The sequence below is a fragment of the Mytilus edulis genome, chromosome 7 (assembly GCF_963676685.1).
Source record: "Mytilus edulis chromosome 7, xbMytEdul2.2, whole genome shotgun sequence".
Lineage (NCBI taxonomy): Eukaryota > Metazoa > Mollusca > Bivalvia > Mytilida > Mytilidae > Mytilus > Mytilus edulis.
This window is the reverse complement of record NC_092350.1, coordinates 74,367,546-74,393,975: the sequence shown is the minus strand read 5'-3', so window position 1 is coordinate 74,393,975 and position 26,430 is coordinate 74,367,546. Positions and strand designations below refer to the sequence as shown.

Genomic DNA, 26,430 nt, shown 5'->3' with positions numbered 1-26,430 from the left:
TTGTGTCTTACCTTATTAAATGATCATCCAATATGTTGATATTTAAGTGATTTATAATGCACCAAACTATAAGTTATGTCGTAAACCTGGTTGTACTCGTGAGATGTTGGGTTATAACATTTGAAAGTTTTCCTGAGTAATTTGAAGAGCTCTTGCAATTATCTAAGCTAAATATTATAAAAGAAAATGCTCAGACAACTGTTATATTTCTCAATATTAGTTATCAACCTTTATCTGAAATACGCTGCTAGTATTTTTTGACTTAACATTTTTGTTTTTCCAAACAGTTTAAAATTAATTTCTTCTAATAACTAAGTGATGAAGAATCTAGCGGCATTTTATTCCATCAAACATTCCCTGTTTTAATTGTTTGCATCTTAGAAACACATCTTAGTAACACGACATTTCTTTAATGTGGTGGATTGTGATGCCTCATGCAAAATGGATAATTACAATATTTATTAGATTGCTGATAATTTGAATTTTAGCTGCGATCATCTTAATGGCAGGTATTTATTTTGTGTACGCTCCTCCCGGGGTTGAATGGTGGTTCGATGCAATATGGAACTAATTTAAGATACTATTCTAAATGTTTGACAATATCATCAAACCATAAATATTTATTTTATACCACACTACACCATGTATACCATTGATTTTGATCTTCATCTCCAGAGATAGTAAAATTCCAAATTACAAAATGAGACACTAACCGAGCATTTTAAAATTTTATTAACGGAAGTGGATACGTAAATTTACACAGACAATATAAAAAAGAAGATGTGGTATGATTGTCAATGAGACAACTATCCACAAAAGACCAAAATGACACAGACATTAACAACTATAGGTCACCGTACGGCCTTCAACAATGAGCAAAGCCCATACCGAATAGTCAGCTATAAAAGGCCCCGATAAGACAATGTAAAACAATTCAAACAAGAAAACTAACGGCCTTTTTTATGTAAAAAAACGAACGAAAATCAAATATGTAACAAATAAGCAAACGACAACCACTGAATTACAGGCTCCTGACTTGGGACAGGCACATACATAAATAATGTGGCGGGGTTAAACATGTTAGCGGGATCCCAACCCTCCCCTAACCTGGGACAGTGGTATAACAGTACAACATAAGAACGAACTATAAAAATCAGTTAAAAAAGGCTTAACTCATCAGATGGACAAACATACAAGTGGATGTGGCCCGGTACTTATACATCCCGACACAAAAAGACACAATGAACAGATCTGAGAGTACTCGCAGTTATCTGACGGCTAGTTCAAAGCCATTAACAACTAATAAAAAAATCATGCATCTAAGACTAAACTATCAATCCGTACACATCCAACATCCAATGGATTTAGTGTAAAGACGTCATAAACAGCCAGAGAAAAAACATGACCTTGTGCAATGCCAAGTTACAGGTATCGACAGATTGTAGATCCATGAATATGTATATGCATATAACATACATAAACATGTAAAATAAAACAACCCCTCTTCCAAAAAAAGAGCGAAAGGGGAGGAAAAACAGAAGGGTGGTAACTAGAGGTAGAATTTTGATAATGAATATTGAATATGAGTGCCTTTGTAAAAGAGGGACGAAAGATACCAAAGGGACAGTCAAACTCATAAATCTAAAACAAACTGACAACGCCATGGCTAAAAATGAAAAAGACAAACAAACAACAGCACACACGACACAACATAGAAAACTAAAGAATAAACAACACGAACCCCACCAAAAAACTAGGGGTGATCTCAGGTGCTCCGGAAGGGTAAGCAGATCCTGCTCCACATGCGGCACCCGTCTTGTTGCTTATGTGATAACAAATCCGGTAAATAGTCTAATTCGGTAGGTCACATTCAGGAAAGAGAAGGGGATTGTAGTTACGACGTAAGGAACATATCCGATATCATTTGTGATACGGTTATTCCATAACGGTCAACCAACTCGTGATGGCGTCCGTAAAATTTACGAAGGGATGATTTCAACTTCACCATTTGGAACTCTTGGTTTAATAGCTTCCTTGTGAGCAGCAACCCTCTATTAAATATCTTATAAATTAAAAAAAAATATTGTAAAAATATGTAGTAGAAAAACTACAGTATTTGTTCCTTATGTAATAAAGATCGTCTGTCCAATCAGGATCATATAGTGTGGCATTACACATTAAAAACATTTATGTAAATTTCCTTAAAGCGGAGGATATGTATTGACAGTAGATTTCATAAGAAAAATGTAACCAATTTGTGGTTTATCGAAATTCATCTAGCTTGTAAGAACCAATTGAAATGCATGCAGAATAAGAAGATAGATAGCCATTCCATTTAAACTTAACAATTGAATGTTTTTCCGACCCTTACCAAAATTGCATTCAGGATGTACATCTGAATTTTGCTATTTTTAGAAACACGAGGTATATTATGGCTCTGATACATTTTCTTTTTTAATAACGTAGGGTCGATGAAGCAAATATAAAACCGTATATTGATATAGACAAAAAAAAACCGTCTCTTTAGTGATACTCAAGGCCAAAATATTTAATAATCTAGCACAAACGTTGAAGTACTGATAAACACTTAAATGGACAAAATGAATAGACAAACCTAGACATAGAACCAGAGTTATGGAAGGGGAGATAATTTAAAATAGTTTCCAAATTTTTAAACGGTAAATTACAATAAAGCAATTTCTAAAGTACTGGCTTTGTGACTGTCGCTTCGAGGACTAACATCCCACTAGCAGGTGTTTGACCAGTGGTGGTAATTACATTAAAATACTAGTGGGGATACCTGTTTAAATCTGAAGCTTATTGTGGAGTTAGTGAAAATCATAATATAGATGTCAGATATGTTGTTGCGCGAGTTAAATTTGATTCAGTCGTATTAGTGTCTTTGTGTAATTGACATACTACAAGAATAAAATTTCCTGTCATATAACACTGATAAAAAAATATATCCACGATAAGTGTACGATAAATGGAATCAACATTAGTAAAAATTACTGACATGAATTATCATTGATATTGTTATATTTATAAATGAACTGTTTACAAAATATTGAATTTTAAGAAATACTAAGGCTTTTCTACCTCAGGCATAGATTACCTTAGCTGTATTTGGCAACACGTTTAGGAATTTTGGATCTCAATGCTCTTCAACTTCGTACTTTATTTGGCTTTTTTCAACTTTTTTGGAATCGAGCTTCACTGATGAGTCTTTTGTAGACGAAACGCGCGTCTGGCGTATATATAAAATTTAGTCCTGGAATCTATGATGAGTTTATTTACAAATTGTAAACATAAGATATGCAAACAGTTATTACTGATTTTTAGAATTTGATTTTAATCTTCAGAAATGCAATATGTACAGTAAAGTTTTATAAAACAAGCTACACAATCCATTAATGCTTGTTTATTTGAACATACTAATAATGTTCAGTTTGTTTTTATCGCTACCATATCTTGTGTCACGAAGAGTTACTACATGAAACTCTTGTCTTTCTCATATCAGCTGTCTAAAAGCTCATGTTGTAAAGGTAGTGTATGCTTTTCATGCGTTTTGCTGAGTCGAATCTATGTTCATCATAAATTCAAAGTATAAATCTCTGCATTATTGTGAAGCGAATCAATTGACTTACAATAATTTACAACAAAATCGTGTATCCCTATTCTTTAACAAGCCCTATGGGTTATAAAAATTTCTGGTATTTTTAATTTTCGTTTCCAAAATGTTTTTTGTTACCATTATTTCATCCCCCACCCCCTTGGTATATTTAGAGAAAACGATTTTTTAATGACCAGTTGAGAGGTGAGAATAGCCAGTATAGTAAAGCCCCCTCCCCCTTTGCCCCCAAATATATAACATAGAGAACAAGAAATGTCCATCCCAAATGTTCATTTAATGTCTTCGTAATTTTAGTAGCTTTATTGACCCTCCAACAAACAAAGTTTCTACAGTTATGTTCGAGCTCCATTCAGATGAAACGGTAGAATTTACATTCCAGAAAATATGTAACTCTTAAGTGTACACTTTTCAGTCAATATATCATAACACAGTGATTGTGATGGACACAAAAAATACACTATCTACCAAACAATGTTTTCCAAGCTGAGGGATGCATGAGGCGAAGAAAAATATGATATTGTTTTTAAATGAAAGGTGAAAAGGCAGTTTTATAGACTACCAAGGTCTAAAAGCCTTCAGTTTCTAAAGTTATCAGAACAAGAAGTAGGTCGTCATGTATGTTCGCATGTATTTCTGAATGCTTACATGGAAAACTTCAGTTAATTTGGCGTATAGATAATGGGTCAGTTTTGGAAGATGCTGTAAATTCTAAAAAGGTAAACAATATCCCTAATGCCCAGGAATACAACCGTTCCACATTTTATTTAATGAAAACTATACTAAGTATCATAAAACACATATTAATCGAGAAGTATGAAGATTTAAAAATAATTTGAAACAATTGATATAGACATCATTACACTTCTTACTACAGTGGCGTGGCTAGGTCATTTTAACATGTACGCCCCGAAACTCGGCAAGGGGTCTAACAGCCCCAAGTGTGTCCAGATCCAGATTAAAATATATAAAAACAAAATCGCTGACCGTCTTATAATTGCGTAAAGATAAGTCCGTCTGTCAGTATGATACTGAAAAATGAACGAAAAAAAAATACTTTCAGAATGTTGCTTCAGACATAAAATCATAAAAAGCTTCTGCTAAAACATAAAATTCGATGGAGGTTTGACAAAGTAAATGACGTTTAACAAACTTTAACCCTAGACTGAAACAAGTTATTAATTGCAAAACAAAATCCTTTTATCCGTAAAATACGTGAAAATTGAACATACAATTCCACCTTATATAATAATGCTTTATATTCACTGGATGAGAGAAATGGTATTTTTTACAATTTTTTTACAATTTTTTTATATACATGTATTGAGATTTTCTTTTCTCTGTCGGTGTCATAAGGGAATTCCATTTGTGACTTCTACTCTATTTACTAACAAATCTGACGGCAGATTGGAAAAACAATAAGCATCCGTATATATCATGCTTACAAGGAGTATTTGCCAAAAATACCGATTGAGAGGAAAACGGATCTGAAAATTGCTAGCCTTTGAACCGGTATGTTTGGCAGTTACCTCTTGTGATCTCTTGTAGGCATGATATGTTTGTACAAAAAACCCTTCATTATGCTCTTGATATATTTTTGATCACAAACAAACTTCTATCAAATTTCTGTAAATTTCATGGAAACTTACTCACATATTGAACCAAATATTGACGCCGCCGACAAATTGAGGATTGCTATGTCACAAGTTCGACAAAATTGCAAACCACATATCAAATCTTAGCAGATAATAGTTTGCTTTAAACAAAAATCAAGTGTACGCACGGGCGTTTTGACGTAAACGTAGCTACGCGCCTGTACTAAAATTGCTTCTATATATCAATGTAGGTCAATGTATCTTTAAACAGTGACTGTGAATGGATATGTTCCAGACCAAACGAGTATTTGGACCGTACGCGTACGGTCTAGTACGAGCTGGACCATACCGGTTTTTGGACCGTAAGTATTTATTTTAGACACACATTTATCAAAAAACTTTTATTGAGTTTTACAAATTAACATTAATTTATTACAATTAGTTACAAAAAGTAAACAAGTGAACATTAAATTGATTTAAATAGTTCTGAATTTAATTGTCTATCGAAATCCTGTTTTGGCACTCTCGCCCCGGGTGACACTTGCTGCCACAAGGAACGTCTGATTTCTTACATTTGCATGTCTTGTTCATGCATGTTCCTTTACATTATCATCTCTTACTTGCAAGAGAGAAACTTGCTTGGTTTGCGGCTGCATGCAAGAAAATTCCGTCTGTACTCTAATGTTCAGTTTCAATTTTCCGTGTCAAAAGTTCAATATCACCACATATCATAACATGAGTTCAATATACCAAATTCATATGATAGCTTGTACAAACTTGCATCTTTACCGATTATATCATCAACCCTACATAAAAATCTGGAAAGATCTTCTGATGCCCTATCAACAACTGGTGTTCTCACAGTGACAAAACTACCCTTTTCAATTTTTACTTATATTTTCTCATTGTATTTTCGACAGATTTTTTATAATATCTGTAAAGTATCTTTCGTATTCTGTCGTGAGTAGACATTTGTCCGTCGTCCGTTGCTATGGTACAGTTGTTTTCCACAGGAAGGTAAATTATAATGTCATTAAGTCTCATAAAATCATCAACTGCCATGAGCTCGTCCTGTGTCAGTCTGTAGTCTGTAACATCGTATGTCTCTGTAGATATTTCTGACGTTTCAGTTCGTCGTCGTTTTCGGGCAGGTTGAAAAGTTCCTGTCTGTGAGTCGGTCTCAGCATCAGTCTGTAGACCGGTCTCAACATCTGTCTGTCAGCCGATCTCAGCTTCAGTCTGTGAGTCAGTCTCGTTTTGTGTCTGTTAGTCAGTGTCGTGTTCTGTCTGTGAGTTCGTCTCGGTTTCTTTCTGTGAGTCAGTCTCGTTTTCAAAGGGCGTCATTTTAATACTAGAATGACACTGTGTGTTCAGTGAATACTGTATCTCATATAGAAACTAAAGCCATCCTGAGCCACGTTTGTCTGCTCGTATTGATGCCAACAGTTTATGAAGTAAGTCATGAACCTCTTCCACTAAACCCTGTGTTCTTGGATGACTAAGTCTTCCTGTTATTATCTTAACATCGCCGGGCCAAAGTTTTAACGTTTCTCTTATTACTGCTTTGCAAAACTCTCTCCCGTTGTCATACTGTAGGATAGACGGAAGACCAACAGCAGAAAACACATGCACTGATAAATTGTGTGCTACTTCATTTGTAGACTTCTTCATCTGAGGCCAGAAGAAATTGAATTTTGTACAATTGTCAATGTATTGACCGATCCAACAGTATTGCCCGTCTGGGTCAGCACGCTTGTCAACTAAGTCTAACTGCCCTCTGTGCATAAAATATTTGGATGGGATAGGCGTTAGTGGAGCAACGTTTCTCTGTGGCTTTTTACATGCACACTGAACACATACTTTGATGAATTCCATGCAAGCTTTTCTGGGTATCCCATAATACGTTTTTTCAACGTCCTGGTACAATTTATGGTATCCTGTATGAGCCCTAGCTCCCTCATGTACAGACCTGAGTACTTCAAATATCGTATTAACTGTAACAACTTTTTTCCAATTGGCGAGAATTCCGATTCTTCAAGATTCCTACAGAAAAAAAAAGGGAAACAAAAGAAAATCTTAAATTATATAAATAAAAAAGTAACATGATACTCATATCAAAAGAGATAAAGTTTTACCACTGAACGAAAGTTGATATTAGGATAATAGGAGAAAACACAAGAAGTTGATCAGATTATATGTAAGGCAAACTAAATAAAGATTATTCTTAAACCTCACCTCATTTGTGGGAATGCAGAGTTCGTTTTCCATTCCAAACTCAGGACAATTGATCAATGCGAATTGCTTCTCCTTAACATGTTAACATATTGTCGGAATTTCGCTGAATCACTTTTCCCATTTCTCAAAACACTTCTAATTCTCTCAGTTTTTTTACAAGTAAACAGCTGGTTTGACGGTAAAGTTCCTAAATATTCTAAAAACGTTTCTTCCCCCATTTTGTTTACTTCTAAATAATATAATAACTTCAATTCAGTGAGCAATATTCAATTTCGTGTACATGTATTTCTGATATGCTAAATACATGAGATTAACGGATTAAATCAACGCGACTTTTTTAAATAATTGAAATATTATGTTTTTATTCCAATTACTATTGAAGATTTTATATTAATTTTAGATTTAAGTTATGTTGACCTGTAATATACATTCGTATCTAATGAATTTGATCTACTTCTTAAGATCAGTCCAACCGTACGCGTACGGTCCAAATATTCATACGGTCTGGAACAGATACACTATACAGCATCTACTGACAACATTTACCTAGCTGAGGGATGTCTTAACCTACTAGTGATATTCTATCGAGATCTAAGGTCTTTAGATACAAGAAAAATCGTCTGACAAATTTATCGTATTATCTTTTATTTTAGATTTAAGAGTATCATTTCGTCGTTTGCTTTCTAATCGCTTGAAAATATCACAAATATTTTATCGTAACTGATACCGAATGAACATTATATATTTTAAAAGTTTGTTTATTTCTTACAACGATCTAAGCGCATTCGAATAAAAAAATATAATAAAAAATGTGTAATCATTATCGCATTTCAATTTTTATACATATATAAAAAATCGTTTATTTACTAGATAAAACTTTTTTTTTCAGATGCCTGTACCGTCCTACGATATAACAGCATTATATCAGATACTATCTTTAAACATAGCATGTGTGGTCTGTTCAATTCATTCTCCATATCATAATATAATAACCAACAGAGATATTGCGAAAATAATGCTTCATTTTGATCTGACTGCATTATAATCATTGTTATTCTAATCAATACTTTCATCATTGATTACCGATATTCTTTGAACCATTTTTGTAAAAGACCGTTCATCTTAAGCATCATTATTTTGAGAAACAAATGGACAAACATTTTTATTCTGATGATTTTCATTATTATTGAATGTTGCCTTGTAGATGTTTTTTTTCCGTTGGTTTGCTGTCTCATTTACGTATATCTCACATCTACTTTTATTCCTATCTATATAACATTTTCTCATTGGAAACTATTAATGTTCAATTCAACAAGCTGACATGTCTTTTCACTGTATATGAGTCACCATACAGGATTTATAAAAATCAACATTGTCAGTCAATACGATATGATTGACAGGAAAACTCAAGGTACTACACTCAATTTTAAACTTAGTTAGGATGATATATTAAAAAAAAAACTTGCACGAGTTGAAGGTTTATATCATTAAACAGTGAAAACAAAATTGCATTCATCTGAAATGGTTATTATTTTCCCTTTAATGTATATTCAACCCTTTTTTAGCTCACCTGGCCCGAAGGTCTAAGTGAGATTTTCTCATCACTTGGTGTCCGTCGTCCGTCGTCGTCGGTCATTTTACATTTTTAACTTCTCTTAGAGAACCACGGAATGGAATGAAATTAAAAACATGGCATGAATGTTCCTTATGAGTTGCTGACCAAGTGTTGGTACTTTGTAGGTGATCCATCATTCACGATGGGCGCTAGCGGGGGACTTCATTTAACATAGGAACCTATGGTCAATACATACAGATGTCTTCTTTTAGAGAACCACTGAATGGAATAAAACCAAACATGGCATGAATGTTCCTTATGAAGTGCTGATCAATTGTGTTACTTTGAAGCTGATACATAATCCAAGATGGCCGCCAGCGGGGGGACTTCGTTTAACATAGGACCCTGTGGACAATACATGCATTTAACCCCGCCACATTATGTATGTATGTGCCTGTCCCAAGTCTGGAGCCTGTAATTCAGTGGTTGTCGTTTGATAATGTGTTACTTATTTGTGTTTCATTCATTTTTTGTACATAAATAAGCCATTAGTTTTCTCGTTTGAATTGTTTTACATTGTCATTTTGGGGGCTTTTATAGCTGACTATGCGGTATGGGCTTTGCTCATTGTTGAAGGCCGTACGGTGACCTATAGTTGTTAATTTCTGTGTCATTTTTGTCTCTTGTGGATAGTTGTCTTATTGACAATCATACCACATCTTCTCTTTTATAAAATGACTTCTTTGAGAGAACCACTGAATGGAATGAAAGAAAACGTGGCATGAATGTTCCTTGTGAGGTGCTGACCAAGTGTTGTAACTTTGTAGTCGAACAGTTATCCAAGATGGCCACTAGCGGGGGACTTAGTTTAACACAGGACCCTATGGACAATACATACAAATGTCTTCTTTTAGAGAACCACTGAATGGAATGAAACCAAACATTACATGGATGTTCCTTATGAGGTGGGTGACCAAGTGTTGTTACTTTGAAGCCGATCCATCATCCAAGATGGCCGCCAGAGAGGGACTGACTTTAATATAGGGCCCTATGGACAAAAAATACAAATATCTTTTATTAGAGAACCACTGAATGGAATGAAACCAAACATGGCATGAAGGTTCCTTGTGAGGTGCTAACCAAGTGTAGTTACTTTAAAGCCGATCAATCATCTTAGATGGCCGCCAGCGGAGGACTCCGTTTAACAGAGTACCCTATGGATAATACATACAAATGTCTTCTTTTAGAGACCCACTGAATGGAATGAAATAAAACATGGCATGAATGTTCTTTATGAGGTGCTGTCCAAGTGTTGTAACTTTGTAGCCAATCAATCATTCAAGATGGCTGCCAGCGGGGAGCTTTTAAAACACGTCTCCTCAAACGAGAATATAAAATATCTGAAATCAACGAAATTTTTAATCAAACACAAAATATAGAAAGGAAAAACCTGCTTATACAACGCCAAACGAAACGGGAACAACCACTAGTTATGTTAACAAAATTCAACCCATCTATACAGAAACTGAAAAATATAATTGCAAAACACTGGAAACTTATTTCATTAAACCCTAATTATTTGAACATATTTAATCGCCAGCCTATTATAGCTTATAAAAGACATACAAATTTACAAGAACTATTATCAAAGCATCAGTGGGTATAGTTTGCTCAACCTTTCACAAAACAATATGACACTGATCTCACAAAAAATAAATCATAATTAACTAATATGTTATTCAAAGACAACCGGTGTATGGTCCAATATAATATACTAAATAAAACAAAAAACATAAATAATACGCCAATATACAACTTATTGAGTCGACCACTGATGATGCCGGACTCAGGGATCTTTTCTCCAAACACGACAGAAACACCGGGCCTGACATTGATGCTCATGGGTGAGCTCGGATGGGCTATTTAAACAGTTTAACAAAGGACCCTATGTGAAATACATACAAAAGTCTTCTTTTGAAGAACCACTGAAATAAATGAAACCAAACATGGCATGAATATTCCTTATGAGGTGCCAACCAAGTGTTGTTACTTTGTAGCAAATCCATCAACCAAGATGGCCACCAACGAAGGACTTAGATTAACATAGGACCCTATGGGAAATATATACAAATGTCATCTTCTAGAAAACCGCTTAATGGATTGAAACAAAATATGGTATATATGTTTTTTTTTAGGTGCTGACCAAGTGTTGTTACTTTGATTTTAATATATTTTTACATGAATTCCCTGAATGAGGTGAGCGACACAGGCTCTTTGGAGCCTCTAGTTTAAATATACAATGCAAAGTAATTATGGTATATGTATGTGACATTTTTTAATGAAAAAATATGTAAACTTTCAAGAAACAGGTTACCAATGCAATTTTTCAAAATTTTCCTAATGTATAAGGGGATTTATTGTCACATCATAAAAAGAAACTATGCAAAAAAAAAGAATGTTTATGAAAACGAAAATGAAAATAAAAAAAAAATATGATAATACTTTGATGCCGTTTGAAATATATTAATTAATAATGAAACATTAAACAGAAGACACTGCCCCCAATCTTATTGTTAATAAGAAAACAATACTCTCATTAGGTTAACAAACAGTTAGTTAGGAAGACATATGAAGATGTTCGCACTGAAAACATTATTTGCTTTATGTGAAATCATGAAAGTGATAGAAATTTGTCCATGAACTCATTATTTAAACTGCGTTGTAAATGTTACTTCTAGCGTTAAAAATGTACATCATTAATCGAAATTTGTTTACATATAAAGGTATTCAACCTGTTGGTGATAGATATTCTAAGGGTTCGTGAGAACTGAAGACATTGAAAGTAATTTCAGTCATAGTGTTTTAAAAAGAGGTAAAAGAATCAAGAATCTAAATATAGAGAATAAAAAAGAATCAAATTATGAAGGACAATAAACCTTCAGGACCAAGAACAAAATAAAAGAAAAACAAGGAAAATAAATAAAATGATAAACACTGAAATTATCAATTCGTATGTTGGCACTAAAGAAACATATGGGGAGGCAACATAACAACGTGTATATAAAGGCGGACTATACTAAGGAATTTTCTAGAAATGGATGTTCGAGCACATCACCAAATGAGCGGAAGTTCTTTTTTTTGTAATGCAGAAAACATAATGAATAACAAGTTTCATTCTGAATATTTGAACCCAATTCAAATATCATATTCAGGTTGGGAGAGATAAATATATGAATGAACACAAAAGGAATTATATATACTATTAACGAAGCGATACCTGCCAGTCAATGCCTGAAAATCGTAAATCTGAATTTACCAAACCAATCAATAATCAAAATATCTTTGATTGTGATTAAATGGAAAACAAATCTATTAGTGTATTGCGTCACATTCTACAAGCAAATAGACTAAGACGAAATCAGAATATGTTATTCAGATAAATAAAATAAAAAAAGAAGGTATCAACATTTTTTTTAATTTTAAACTCATTAACAAGCTAAAAGGGACATTTTGGTTACATTGTTTTATAGTAATTTTTCGATTTCTTTTTTTCAGAATCACTTTGTTTTGGCATCAACAAATAAATCCGATTATCGCTTCCGCAATTTAGTATGAGTTTACCTTTAAATAATAGTTAATGTGTGCGTGAAATCTTCTACAACAATCTTGAATGACTCAGAATAGTACACAAGTTTTTTTTATATAGATTAATTATTCTCTTCAAAGATAGTACGTATCTTTTGCTTCCTAAAGTCATAAAGATGTCAGATTTGTTATGGACCAAATCATATAAAACAATTATACTTATTCATTCAAGCCTGTTTTCTTTTTGCAGCAATAGACATTTACAGCCTACGTCATTTAATGTATGCAGATGCATTCTAACTATTATTTGATGATATTCAATCAGGTGTTTGTGCAACAGTTAACACTATCTAGACATGTTCCTGGCAAAATAAAATTTTATTACAGGAGTAATTGTCTTGTTGAATAATTGTCTATTGCTTTCAGATAAAAACTTTTACAATTTATAGCCATTGATATCATATTATTTCAACACAACCTTTTTTTATTTAAATTTTCTATACAGCTCTTGTTTTACACTAATTACAAGGTTAGAGAGTGAAAATTCAAAACACTTAATTGATTTTATAGTAGTACAGCGATGTTAGTCAACATATCAAAAGTTAAGATAGTAAAGACAGAAATAGAAGTTAAGAAGACATAGCATGAGTTTGAAAGAAAACAGATGCATCAACAAAATAATCATTCACTAGTGTGCATGCATCGTCAAACATATGATTCGAACATCTTATTGAATAGAGTTGGCAAGGCTATTGGATTGCTAATTGTAAACATGAAAGTTGCAAAAGATTTGTGGAGAAACATAGACACTGTAACCATCAACGATCATAAAATCATATTCCATACGTAAAAACTGGCAATGCTACCAGATCGGTCAGTTAGGACATGGAAGTTGCAAATAGGTTAGTCGAGAAACATAAACACTTTAACAGTCAACGATGATAAACTCATATTCAGTAGAAACTGGCAATGCTACCAGTTCGATCAGTTAGAACATGGAAGTTGCAACAGATTAGTCGAGTTACATATACACTGTAACCATCAAAGATCATAAATTCATTTCCAGTAGAAACTGGCAATATTTCCGGATCGACCAGTTAAGACATGCTACTCGCGAAACATAAGTCGAGAAATATTGACACTGTATCCATCAACGATTATAAACTCAAAATTATTAGAAACTGGCAATGCTACCGAATCGACCAGTTAAGACATGTAAGTCGCAAGTGGAGAAACATTGACACTGTAAATTTTCTGTTTTAAAAAACATTGAATTTTTCGAAAAACTAAGGATTTTCTTACTCCAGGAGTAGATTACCTTAGCCGTATTTGGCACAACTTTTTGGAATTTTAGGTCCTCAATGCTCTTCAACTTTGTATTTATTTGGCTTTTTTAACTATTTTGATATGAGCGTCACTGATGAGTCTTATGTAGACTAAACGCGCGTCTGGCGTATAAAATTATAATCCTGGTACTTTTGATAACTAACCATCAAGGATCATAAACTCATATTTATTAGAAACTGACAATGCTACCGGATTGATCATTTTAAATATGTAAGAAGCAATAGATAGGTCGAGAAACATAGACCGTGTAACCATCAACGATCATGAGTTCACATTTCGCGCGTCCGAATCCCTTTTGAGGATACACAATATTATGGATCTCTCAAAAACAAGTACTTGACAGCAAGAGATGCATAAATACTACAAACATTAAGAGCCTTACGACGCTAAGGAACATACAAATATAAACGAATTCATCCAAGGTAAACTTTGCCTGAGAGGTTGGAACCTTAGTTGATGATTTTGTATTTCCGAATAGGATGAATATATATAGCAGACGACTTTGTAGACCTATTATCATGCTAGTACCAGAGACGTTTGAGATTTGAGATACGACTGTCATACAAGTGAGAGGTTTAGCTAGCTATGAAACCAGGTTTAATCCACCATTTTCTAAGTAAGAAAATGTCTGTACCAAGTCAGGAATATGACAGTTGCTATCAATTCGTTTGATGTGCTTGAACTTTTGATTTTGCCATTTGATTGGGGACTTTCCTTCTTGAATTTTCCTCGGAGTTCAGTTTTTTTGTGATTTTACTTTTAACAACCATTGTAATTCGAACGTATGTGTTGTATACATTTAACTCGTTTATTTATTCCGTCGTCTTGTCAACGATTGCTATTTGTTCTTCTTAGATGTGTAGTATAGTAACACAGGGCTTGAGGAAAGTATAACTTCATGAGACAATTCCAATACCAAAGTCATCTCCTGTTACTAATCAAATGCAGCAGAACAGCAATATTCTATTCGAAAAATATTGAAATTGAAATGAGTTTGAAAACTTAAAATGTACCCAGTTGCAATGCAAATTAAAGATCTTATTTTTGTCTTTAAATGATTTGTTTTAGAAGACAACCATCGATTGCTTTTTTTAAATCTGTTGATGCCGTTTCATTTAAAAAATTCCACAATTCAATTGGATATCTTGATTATCTCCGTATTGCCCTTGACAAAGTTGATAACTGAAAAAAAAACCATGTTTAATCAAAACTTCTTTCATTGAACATCCTATAAATATATTTATTTTTACAGTTAAAATGTTTTGTTACATCTATCAGACGATTACGTAATACTTTACAGTTTATATTTTGTAACCCGATTCTCAGGAAATGAACTTTATATAGATTTTGAGAATGTATGGGTCAAGGATATTACATCTTCACAGTTTTGGACAGTTATATGCTATAGTCTCATTGGTTATACAAAATGGGACAAAATACCTCATCTAAACTGAAGATAATTATCGTCCGATTAAATACACGAAGAAAGGGTAAAATTTCCATAGATTTGACAAGAAGTATACCCAATACAAAAGTTTTAATGATATTTAAGCTTCACCATTGACAGCAAATTCAGCGACCTTCTTAGATATACATCAGATTGATTGTTATCCTTTTTTTTCAATTACAAGTTAAGATTTAACAGTTGCAAGTTTTAACCTTTATCTCTGTTATGACCTGACCTGTCCTGGCATAGAAAGTTTTTTTTAAATATTTAATGGACATCTTGCCGTATTCATAACGCTTACATAAAGTTTAAATGGGAAAACACACTGTTTTCGTTTATTAGACAACACAACATTAGCATGCGTAGTTTAAGAACTCCTAATTGATAACTAGCTAGCTTAACTCAATCAATGATAAAATTAATTTGTATATCAATACCTTAAAAGAGAAACATCAATATTCGATGACACTTAAAAGATTATTTAAATTCGCTTTGTCAATCCTGAAATCTTTCCTGCTACATGCTAAATGCCAAGGTGTCTTAATTACTAAGTTTGATTGTTGTTGTTTTCAACTTTGGATGGTAACAAGAAGTACACCCAATATGAATTATATATCAATTTTGTCAAAGACTTTAAGAGTTGCATCTTAATTCCTCGTTAAGTATTGTAATTAGTCTAATAATAGTCGTTACAACTATTTATAATAAAAAATATTGTATTTTCATCTTTGCCCCCTTATAAAATCAAAATACATGAACTAAAAATAAATAAATATCAGAACAAGAATTGTAAATAGATATTCGAATTATACTTGTCTTGTCTACAGCATACTGATATACTTGTCCACTGTCAAAATGTCGATACTCGAGTTGTTTCCTTAATGCAACACTAATTTTGAATTGTCAAAATAACTCGCCGTTTTCAATTTTTCATTAGTACAGCGAAGTTTTTTTTTATATATATAACCTCATCACTCAGAACTCCAGTAACAGCTGTGGTTACTACGAGTTATAAGTTGAACCACAAGAACAAATTATAACGTTTATTGAAAAACATCAAATTAAGTTTAACATCAAAAGATGTAATTTGGAATATGATATCAGAGAAAAACCTTACAGTGCTTCTTTTATAGAACACAATACCTCATGACGATTTAAAGGTTTCATTGAAGTGTGAAAGATTGTAAACCTTGGTATTTTTGCTTTAAAAAAATATTTAATATCTGTTTACAACCATAAAATACTCAAATCCTGTTGTCCTTAAAATATAATGATTACTTACACCTAGAAAAAAACACTATATCAAATTTGTGCCAACAAACGCTTGCCAGGACCAGAAAGCTTTAAACCCAATTATTTGATAGCCAATGATGTATATATGTTACCCAAGGATCTTTACGACCAAAAATGACCTTTGAGAATAGCCAAATTCAATTAAAATCAACTTTACTTGGGGGAGTTGGAACTTTAGCGTCTAAATGGTATCGTGATTGATCAACTTGTTTGTCAACTCGTTTGTCCATGATAATATACATATAACGCCTTTGTTGGTCGTTTTTTTAATCTAATTTATTTATTCACTACCTGCACATCATAAACGTAAGATAACGATATTTTTTTCCTCTTAAATATACCATTGACTTTTCAACTTAATAAGTTTTGGAATTTTGTCATTTCTGGTATGACAACTGGAAACAAGTAAGTGTTTGCTCTTACTTATATAATTATTTGAAGCATTAATTTTTTTCTGAATAGCAGATATAAAGTTGATTTACTATTCTTCAATTAGGGTTATATCTGCAGTACTAATCGAAAGTACAATTTAAACTTAGAATTTTAATAATTCCTCTACGGAAATAAATGATTTATGTACGCGTTCAAACAACTCCTTTTACACTTGAAACTTTTACGTTATCGGTTTGACTGATTTTTTGTGTTTAAAATATTAAACCAATCTAAGAAACTTTTCTCATAGATCAAATTTAGATTATGTTTTTTTTATAATTTTTTTCTTTAGATAATTGTAACAATATAAAGTTTCTCCTTTGATCTGTTGGATAAATAATTCTAGTACAATTGCACTATAAAAGATTGGTTATAATTGCACAAATTTTAACATACATGAGTCCCACTTTATCGTGAAATTAGTTTAGTTGTTAATGCTTAATTGATGTATAATTCATCAACCTTTAAGGCATGTCTGATATCTGCTTGTACTTGTCAGATGTTAGGTTATAACATTTATACATTTTCTTGAGTATATTGAAGAGCTCTTGTATTTTTATAAGTTCAATAATGAATAGAAATGCTCAGACAAATCCTAGTTTCTCAATATTTGTTATTAAACTTCAGCATGTTCAGATATTACGTTTTTGTATTTCCATACAGGTGGCACGGTAGTATTTGAATTCCAGAATTTAGGTTGCTCTTTTGTGTACCCTACTTAGGTTAATGTATCTAAACAGTGAGATTGGACAAAAAATACAGTATCAACTGAACATACTTTCCCAAACTGAGGGATGAATCAGGTGTAGAAAAATATGAAATAATTTTACATACAGATGAAAATGAATTTTTGAGAATTTTTTTAAATTTTGTATTCACTGCACCATAAAAGACCTAAACGTACTAGTGGCCTTAGGTTTTTGAAAATAGCAAAAAAAGTAAACGGTCATGATACATATTAAAATTCATTTCTGAATAGTAAAATGAAAGTACTTCAGCTAACTGTGAATGTAGAATTTTTTGCAGTGTTAGAAAGTGGTGAAAATTCTAAAAAGGCTATCATTCTCCCTTATGGGCCAGGAAATACTACCGTGCCACCTTAAGGGGATATATATTTTACACTAAATCAATAAAGGAATTTATTTCACCTATGCAATTTGTAAGTATATCAATAAAAAGTTGATTAAGGGCAACTATGATAAAAACAAGCCTTAAATTCTACCCCTGAGAGTAAAAATTGCTGATTCAGCAAATTTTGCCTGATCTGTGGGTAATAATGTAAAAATTTACCTAGAAAGTAGAACTTCATTATTTTTATGTAACTTGCAATACATTTTTAATTATAAATGCTCGCTTTAACTTTTCGCAGTGTCTGACACATGTGCAACCACTGAAATTTGAGACGCGACATTCTTCGGTTGCATGTTCATCCTACTATTATCACCGAAATAAATAAATTGCATAATTTCTTACTGTTTTCAACACAAGTACAGCTATACTAGTTTTCTTCAGGTTTAATTTGTAGTTCTAATGTAACATGACACCAGTAGCAGCTTTTAGGGAACTAGTAAGTGGTTAAGGGGTCCTTACTTATTCATTTAGCTCTCATATTTGTCTGAAATCGAGATAGAAATAGGGGTTTCTTAACATTGACTAGACATTATTTTTGACAAAGAATGTTTTTATGATGTTATATCAGCAAGATTAAATGGTTTATTCATTTTCCATGCAAATACCATTAATTGTTAAGATTTTCTGACAGTGAAAAACACAATAAAGGCAACTTGATTATGTAAGGGGACATAATTTAACTTAATGCATACATGAGACATAGACAAACAGTCAACTTAGAGATGCATTCTAGTACATGTATTGTGAAAAAGATTTTGGAATAATAGTTAAGTGCAATCTAAAGACTTTTGTTGTATAGCCCTCATAATCTGCAAATGTTTAAAGTAGTATAAGGCATGCTGTAAAATGTGGCATGGACTTTAATCTCATTTTTCATGATTTGGTGCTTAAACTGTTTCTTTCAGTCAGATTAACCATAAATAGAGTTGGCAAGCCAATAATTCCTCCTGAATCACCATGTTTGACTTCTGTGTTGATATGAAACATCATATATTTGGATTTTGTTCACTCCTTAAGTAAAAATGGTAAGATGAAAAAAAAGTGAAAATCTGCCAGATGGGGAAGGGATGTAATGTTTCATTTTTTTTGTAAGAAATAAGTACAGACTAATATTCTTTATTGTAATATGTTCCAAAGTAAGGAGTCTATGCATCATAGGTGTCATGACTGGTTTTAAGTTTGTTATGTCTTGGTTAAGGTGGCACGGTAGTATTTGAATTCCAGAATTTAGGTTGCTCTTTTGTGTACCCTACTTAGGTTAATGTATCTAAACAGTGTGATTGGACAAAATACAGTATCAACTGAACATACTTTCCCAAACTGAGGGATGAATCAGGTGTAAAAAAATATGAAATAATTTTACATACAGATGAAAATGAATTTTTGAGAAGTTTTTTAAATTTTGTATTCACTGCACCATAAAAGACCTAAAAGTACTAGTGGCCTTAAGTTTTTGAAAATAGCAAAAAAAGTAAACGGTTATGATACATATTCAAATTCATTTCTGAATAGTAAAATGAAAGTACTTCAGTCAACTGTGAATGTAGAATTTTTTGCAGTGTTAGAAAGTGGTGAAAATTCTAAAAAGGCTATCATTATCCCTTATGGGCCAGGAAATGCTACCGTGCCACCTACAGTTCACAATTAATTTCTTCTGATATGTAATTAGTAACGAATCCAACATCATGTTGATGCGCCAAACATAATCTGTTTTAAATGTTTGCTGATGATCTGAATTCAGCATCGACCATCTTAATGACAGGTAATAACCTTATGTACCCCTTCCCCGGGGTGAACTAGGTTTTCTGCAATATGGAACTAATTTCAGAAAATACTCGTAATGATTAGATAACCAGATATAAAATGTTTATATTGGTCGTGTCTTGCAATATGAGGGTCTTTATGTAATATCTTACGAAGAAAAGAAATATCATAAAAAATATGTAACAGAAGATTTATCGTATTTGTTCTATATAGAATAATAGGTAAAGAACAACCATCTAATCATGATAAGATATTGCGGTATTATACATTACAAACTTGCTAACGGAAATTCTAGAAATAAAGGCAACAGCAGTATACCGCTGTTGAAAAGTCATAGATCGATTGGGAGAAAACAAATAAGTGTTACGTGCTAAAACCAAGGAAAACGCATCAACTATAAGAGGAAAACGACGGAACAACAAAAACAAAAGTGCAATAAAAGCAAACACCAACATACATAGAAACGAACTATTTGATAACAACTGCAATATTCCTGACTTAGTACAGGACTTTTTAAGAAAATATAAAGCGGACGATTTGTTTTGACAGTAGAATTCTTAGAAAAATGTATCCAATCTGTGTTTTATGGATCTGATACATTGGCTTTTATTAACTAACTTTGGGTGGTAAGCACATATGAAATCGTATATTAATAAAGACAAATAAACGGTGATACGTGTTGCCAAAATTTTAATAAAAACGTTGAAATGCTGATTAAACTAAAATGAAAAAAAAAGAAAAAAAAGGAATAGACAAACCTGTACATAGGCCAGAGCTATGGAATGGGAAGATAATTTAAAATAATTTCCAAAATCTTATAACAGTAAATACAGGCATTGTGACTGCCACCCGCCTGAGGACGAATATTCCATAAGAAGATGCTTGAACAGATTTGGTAATAATATCAAAAGTACTGGTAGGGATATCTGTCCAGATCGTAATCATGTTGTGGCTTATGTAACAAGTCATGATATAGATATATAAGTTATGTTGTTGCACGAGTTAAATTTGATTCAAACATACTTGTGTCTTTGTGTAACTGACATTCTACAAAAGTGCAATTTCAAGTTGTATGATAAATGTAATCAACAGCAGTAAACATTTACAAATGTATAGACAATTAATATGCCAACAGTTATAACTGTATTTCAGAACTTGATGTTAACCTTACGAAAGGCAATAAGTACAGTAAATCTAGATATTGTGATATGACCTGAAATATAAATATGAATTGCGACACGCTGATAAATTACCAGTACCGTAAATGTCCTCCGTTGCAGGAATATAAAATGTTCCTTGCATATTAAAGATGGTGTTGTTTTGTTTTTGGAAAAGGGGGGGGGGGGGGGGGGGGGGGGGTAGAAGTAGAAACTTTGCATCTCAAATGGCCACCTTCAACCACGAAAACAGTAGGTGTAAGGATTATTTTTAAAAAGTATAAAAAGAGAAACATAAGATATAGTAATGATATGACAAATCGTTAGCACACAAACGTTGAAACAGAAAGATTCTAGTTTGTCAAACGTAAAAATATATACTAATAAAATAACTATACAATCAGTAGAACATAAACATAATTCTGCTTAAATAAGCTTCAAATAAATGTAAAGATTTCGAAAGACCATTGACATGAACATGAATGAAAAAAACTCATGTTTAATCAAAATTTACGTTCTTTTGTCGTTGAACATTCTATAAAAATAATGTTTTTACAGTTTAAAGATATAATCATCGTTCGTTCAAATACACGAAGAAAGGACAGAATGTCCTAGATTGAACTAGAAGTGTTTACAATACCAAGCAAGTTATATTCCCTTCTAAGATATACAACAGATTTATTTGTAATCCTAGTTTTTCAATTATCTGTTTGGATTCAAAAGAAGCAAGTTTCAACGTTTCCTTCTGTTATGATTTGACCTGTCCTGTCATAGAAAGTTTTACAATTTTTTCCAATATTTAACGGACATCTTACCTTATTTATAAAGCTTACAGCAAGTTGAAATAAAACATAATATTTTATAGTGTTTTCATTTATTAGATCTCAAACCATCAGCATGAGAAGTTTAATAAGTACAGATAAACACCTTATTAATAACTAGCTAGCTTAACTCCATTAATAATAGAGTTAATTGGTAATATTCAATATCAATACTATAAAAAAGACACATAAATATCCGATGACATAAAAAATACTATATCAATTGGCTAGCCAATCCTGCAATCTTTTAACGGTTTCCTGCTACATGTTAAATACTAAAGCATCACTATTATAATTGGTTGAATTGTTGTTTACCAGTTTTGGTAGCGAAACTAACACGGAATATGAAGTTTATATATCACTTCTTTAAAAGACTTTAAAATTGCATCTTAATTCGTTATCAGTATTGTGATTTTATTATGACATGTATCTGGTTTGTTATCCAAAAAATATTATTTACCGTTTCTGAAAAGAAACATTCAATAAAAAACTAAATAACAGAATACAAATGTTATAACAGAAAAGATGTCGTTGTCTAGCCTGATAATAATCGATAAAACTATTTATCATAACCAATATTATACTTTTCTTTTTTCCCCCTTAAAAAAATCAAAATATGGAAACCAAAAAGGAATAAATATCAAAACGAGAATAATGGATACATATTTGGACTATACTTGTGTTGACAACAGTATACATACATCTCCCAAAAAGTTCAATATAATAAGAAAAAAATAATTGTTTGTATCCTGCTGATATTTTATACCCGCTATTGCAATGGACGATGATTGCAGTTTATGCAATAGGTAAAACGAAACCATATGCGAAAAGGAAAATCAGTCTACATGAGAAACCGAGACGAGTACAATTAGTGAGTGAAGACAAAGTTCCCCTTAGAAAATTTAGTTAAACTCAGGTTGGTCATTGGATTTGTAGCTCAATCTTTTGTTGTTTAGTGTGGAATATTTGTTTAAATCTAAAAATAAGGAGAGGTGGTATGCTTGACAATGAGACAACTATCCACCAAAGTTAAAATGAAGTGGATGTAAACAATATTAGGCCACCATACGGCCTTCTACAATGATAAATAGCCATACCGTATAGTTGGCTACAAAAGGCCCCGACATGAAAAATATGAAACCTTTCCGTTTAGAAAACTAACGGCCTTATTTATAACAAAACCATTTACAAAAAACAAATATGACAGACATGAACCAACGACAATCACTATAGGCTCTTGACTAGTTTGTTTGTTGATGTCTCTTTTCCCGTTTTGGCATGCCGTCGTTTGGTTTGTGTTAGTCTAATGGTCTTTATTTTTTCCTTTGGTATTTTCATCTCTTTTTTGAAAGAGGCAAGACATCAATATGTTGGCTAAACAAATGTGAGCCACGTGTGGGATTCGAACTCACAACATTAGTGTTTAGGGGCTAGTGATACATAAGTTGAACTACTTATACCACTCAGTCACCGAAGCTCCTAGGTAAATAGAGTTTCTAAGTATGTTTTCAAGAGAATGCAGCCTAGGTTTCGATTTAAATAAGGAAGGGAGTAAGTGCATGTTTAATTACGACATCGATTCTACACAGTAGAAATGAATAATACACACTCATTGTCATAAGGTTTCTTTCCTAAATTTGTAATAAAACAAAAAGTTGGGTGACATATGACCTTAAAAAATTAAAACCCGAAGTGACCTCGAGAAACCGGAAGCAGCCATTTGTGCTCTTTTTTCATGGAAAAGTACTTGGAATCCATATTATAATTTTAATACATTAACTTATCAATAAAGACTAGAAATAACTTTTGATAAACCGGAAGTGGCCAATTATCTCCTGGTTTACAGGTAATAGTATATAGAAACTATATATTTTTGAAATCAGTGTGAAAAAAGCTATCATATGCGACCGGAAGTGACATTTACTTCACCGGAAGTAGCACATTATCTCCCTTATTTTACTCAAATATAGAAACCACTTATTTATTGCATCAGTATGAAGAAACTGATGATTAAAAGTCAATTTTAACTTTGAGTAAACAGGAACTAGCTTCTTTTCAATAAATTCGGAAATTGATGTGAAAAGACCTTCAATTGTTCTCTGAACAATTGGTTTTTAACTGTAATAGTAATCTTATTGTGAAAAAGAATTTTCTGCGAAACATTGCTTTTGTCTTATGCATCCTAACAGTGAGACGTCCACGCCTTGTGTAAATTATTTATATCAGTCGTTTCCTTGTATGATATTTTATGAATTTGGTGATGTGTTAAGGTTAAATAAGAATCAATTACTAATTCGCTATTGCATGATACCTAATCACTTGATATAACTTATCAACATATTGTATAGGAGTAACACGACGGATGTCACGTCTGGAGTAGGATCTGCCAACCCTTTCGGTGCCCCCAAGATCATCGCCGTTTTTTGTTCGAGGATCTGTTGTTTAGTCTTTATCTTTTTATGTAGTGTTTGCATGCTGTTATTTGTCATTTTTGTCGTTTTTGTTTTAATTTCCATGGCGTCAGCAGATGCTTTTAGAGTTATGAGTTTGTGAATGTTCCTTTGGTATCTTTTGCCTCTTTTTTTCAAGCTTTATAATAGAAGTAATAATATGTTCAGTTTAAACATGAGTGTGTGTTGTTTTGCTATGACAAAATGTATTTAAATATCACAAATCAACGTTGCCAGGGGGAAAACAGAAGTTGTGACCTTTGTAAGTCACCTTTGACCTAACATAAAATTATGGCCAATAGAAATCTAAGAATGTCGTAGCAGATTACAGGTTAAACTAACCAAATCGACCCATATTTCGTATCACTTATTTATATAACACTCCGATTAGTGTGTACTACGAGAAATGTATCTTTGCGCGGCAAGTAAATAACTATCTAAAATAAATAATATTTTTTTATCAAATTGAAAATGTATTCCCTGAGACGATACCTAGCTCTGTTTGTGATGAATTCATACATATTTCTCTTACCATGCAACCATAGTTAGTACATGTATTCTCCCAAACACAGATTCGATTTCAACAGCAATCCAATCAGTTTCCTTTTTTAAATCTCTCTTATTAATTTCAAATGAAATTTGAACATTTTTAATTATGAAAAAACTAAAACAAGTAAATCGAATATCAACACTGATGTTCAACACAAAGTCATTCAGATGATTGACAACTGAGCTCCTCCTCGAGTTGATCTGGTTTATTATTTTACACATAAACATACATACAGAAAATTTTATTTGAATTTGACCTTGTTTAAACATTTAAAGCATTAACTCTGCTATAAGAGTATCAATTATTGCCAATCATTCATTATATTGGTGAAAAATTTAGAAAAAGTTTAGATGAAATGTAAGGAATGAAATATTTTAGGTGACACACCTAACGCACTTGAATTCAATCTCCGGCGCATAATTCATATCCGTTCTTTACGTGATCAGAATGAATCGACTTACTATATTAGTGTAGGATAATGTTTTATGGAACAGAACGGATATGAAATCTACATCAGAGATTGCCTTAAGTCAAACGCACTGATAAATGTACTATTGAATAAGGAGTAGTACAAAAGAATGTACCAAGACAACCTTATGTACTACAAACTCTATTTTAGATATCCATCATAGCAATTTTCAATTTGCAAACATGCACTCAGAGTTTACGTCATTTGTTATTTTGCTGTTTGTTTAACATGTTATGACTTTAATTGGTGAAGTACTATTATAGGAAAGAACTGTATATACAATGTATGGGATGGGATTTTTGGTCTGTGATGTTCTTATAATTTTCAAGCGTTGTCTTTTTTTAATCCTTGTTATTAGATGAATAATTCTTACAGGAGATACGACCCAATGAACCATCTTCATTTATCGGTCCATAAGTATTTTTACATAAACATCAACCATTTTTTAACAAGTTATACAAGCGTCATGGAAAAAAATCGTTATTTATAGTTGTGAAATGTTGTTCTTTAAAATAATAATTTACAATTAAAGTAGTTTGGAAATGTAATTTTTACTGCAAAATATTCTTTTCTCTTAAATTTTTCTAAAAGGTTTTTGCATAATGATTAATAAGTGAAAGTTTAGTTTTGATTTTTTGTCAATTCCGTATGAAATGTTCGAAGTTTTGCAGCTTCATAATAGTTAGCAATTATGTTTTAATATATGAATCTGTATGCCGCCTGTCATATTTTGTTTTCGTTCTTTCTATTAACTGTCTATTTATAAATCATGATTTTGGTTCTCCCTTATGAATTGTTTAACATTGTCAAACATGTGCATTTGCACATTTTGTACCAGGGTATTTTATAGCCTTTTCACGGCATGGGTTTTGTTTATTTTTTTAGACCGTTCACATCTGTGTCTTTAAACTGTTTTCGAATTTTGGCCTAAAACATGTGATACTGGAAATTTAATACTTTTTAATTTT

General features: G+C 32.3%; 1 protein-coding gene across 1 annotated transcript; it reads right to left on the bottom strand.

The window, feature by feature from the left end:
• Window positions 1-6,624: 6,624 nt before the first annotated feature.
• On the bottom strand, window positions 6,625-7,101 carry LOC139483428 (KRAB-A domain-containing protein 2-like). The gene has a single exon (XM_071267449.1). The coding sequence runs from the start codon at window positions 7,099-7,101 to the stop codon at window positions 6,625-6,627; it is 477 nt and encodes a 158-aa protein (XP_071123550.1).
• Between the last annotated feature and the right edge of the window lie 19,329 nt (window positions 7,102-26,430).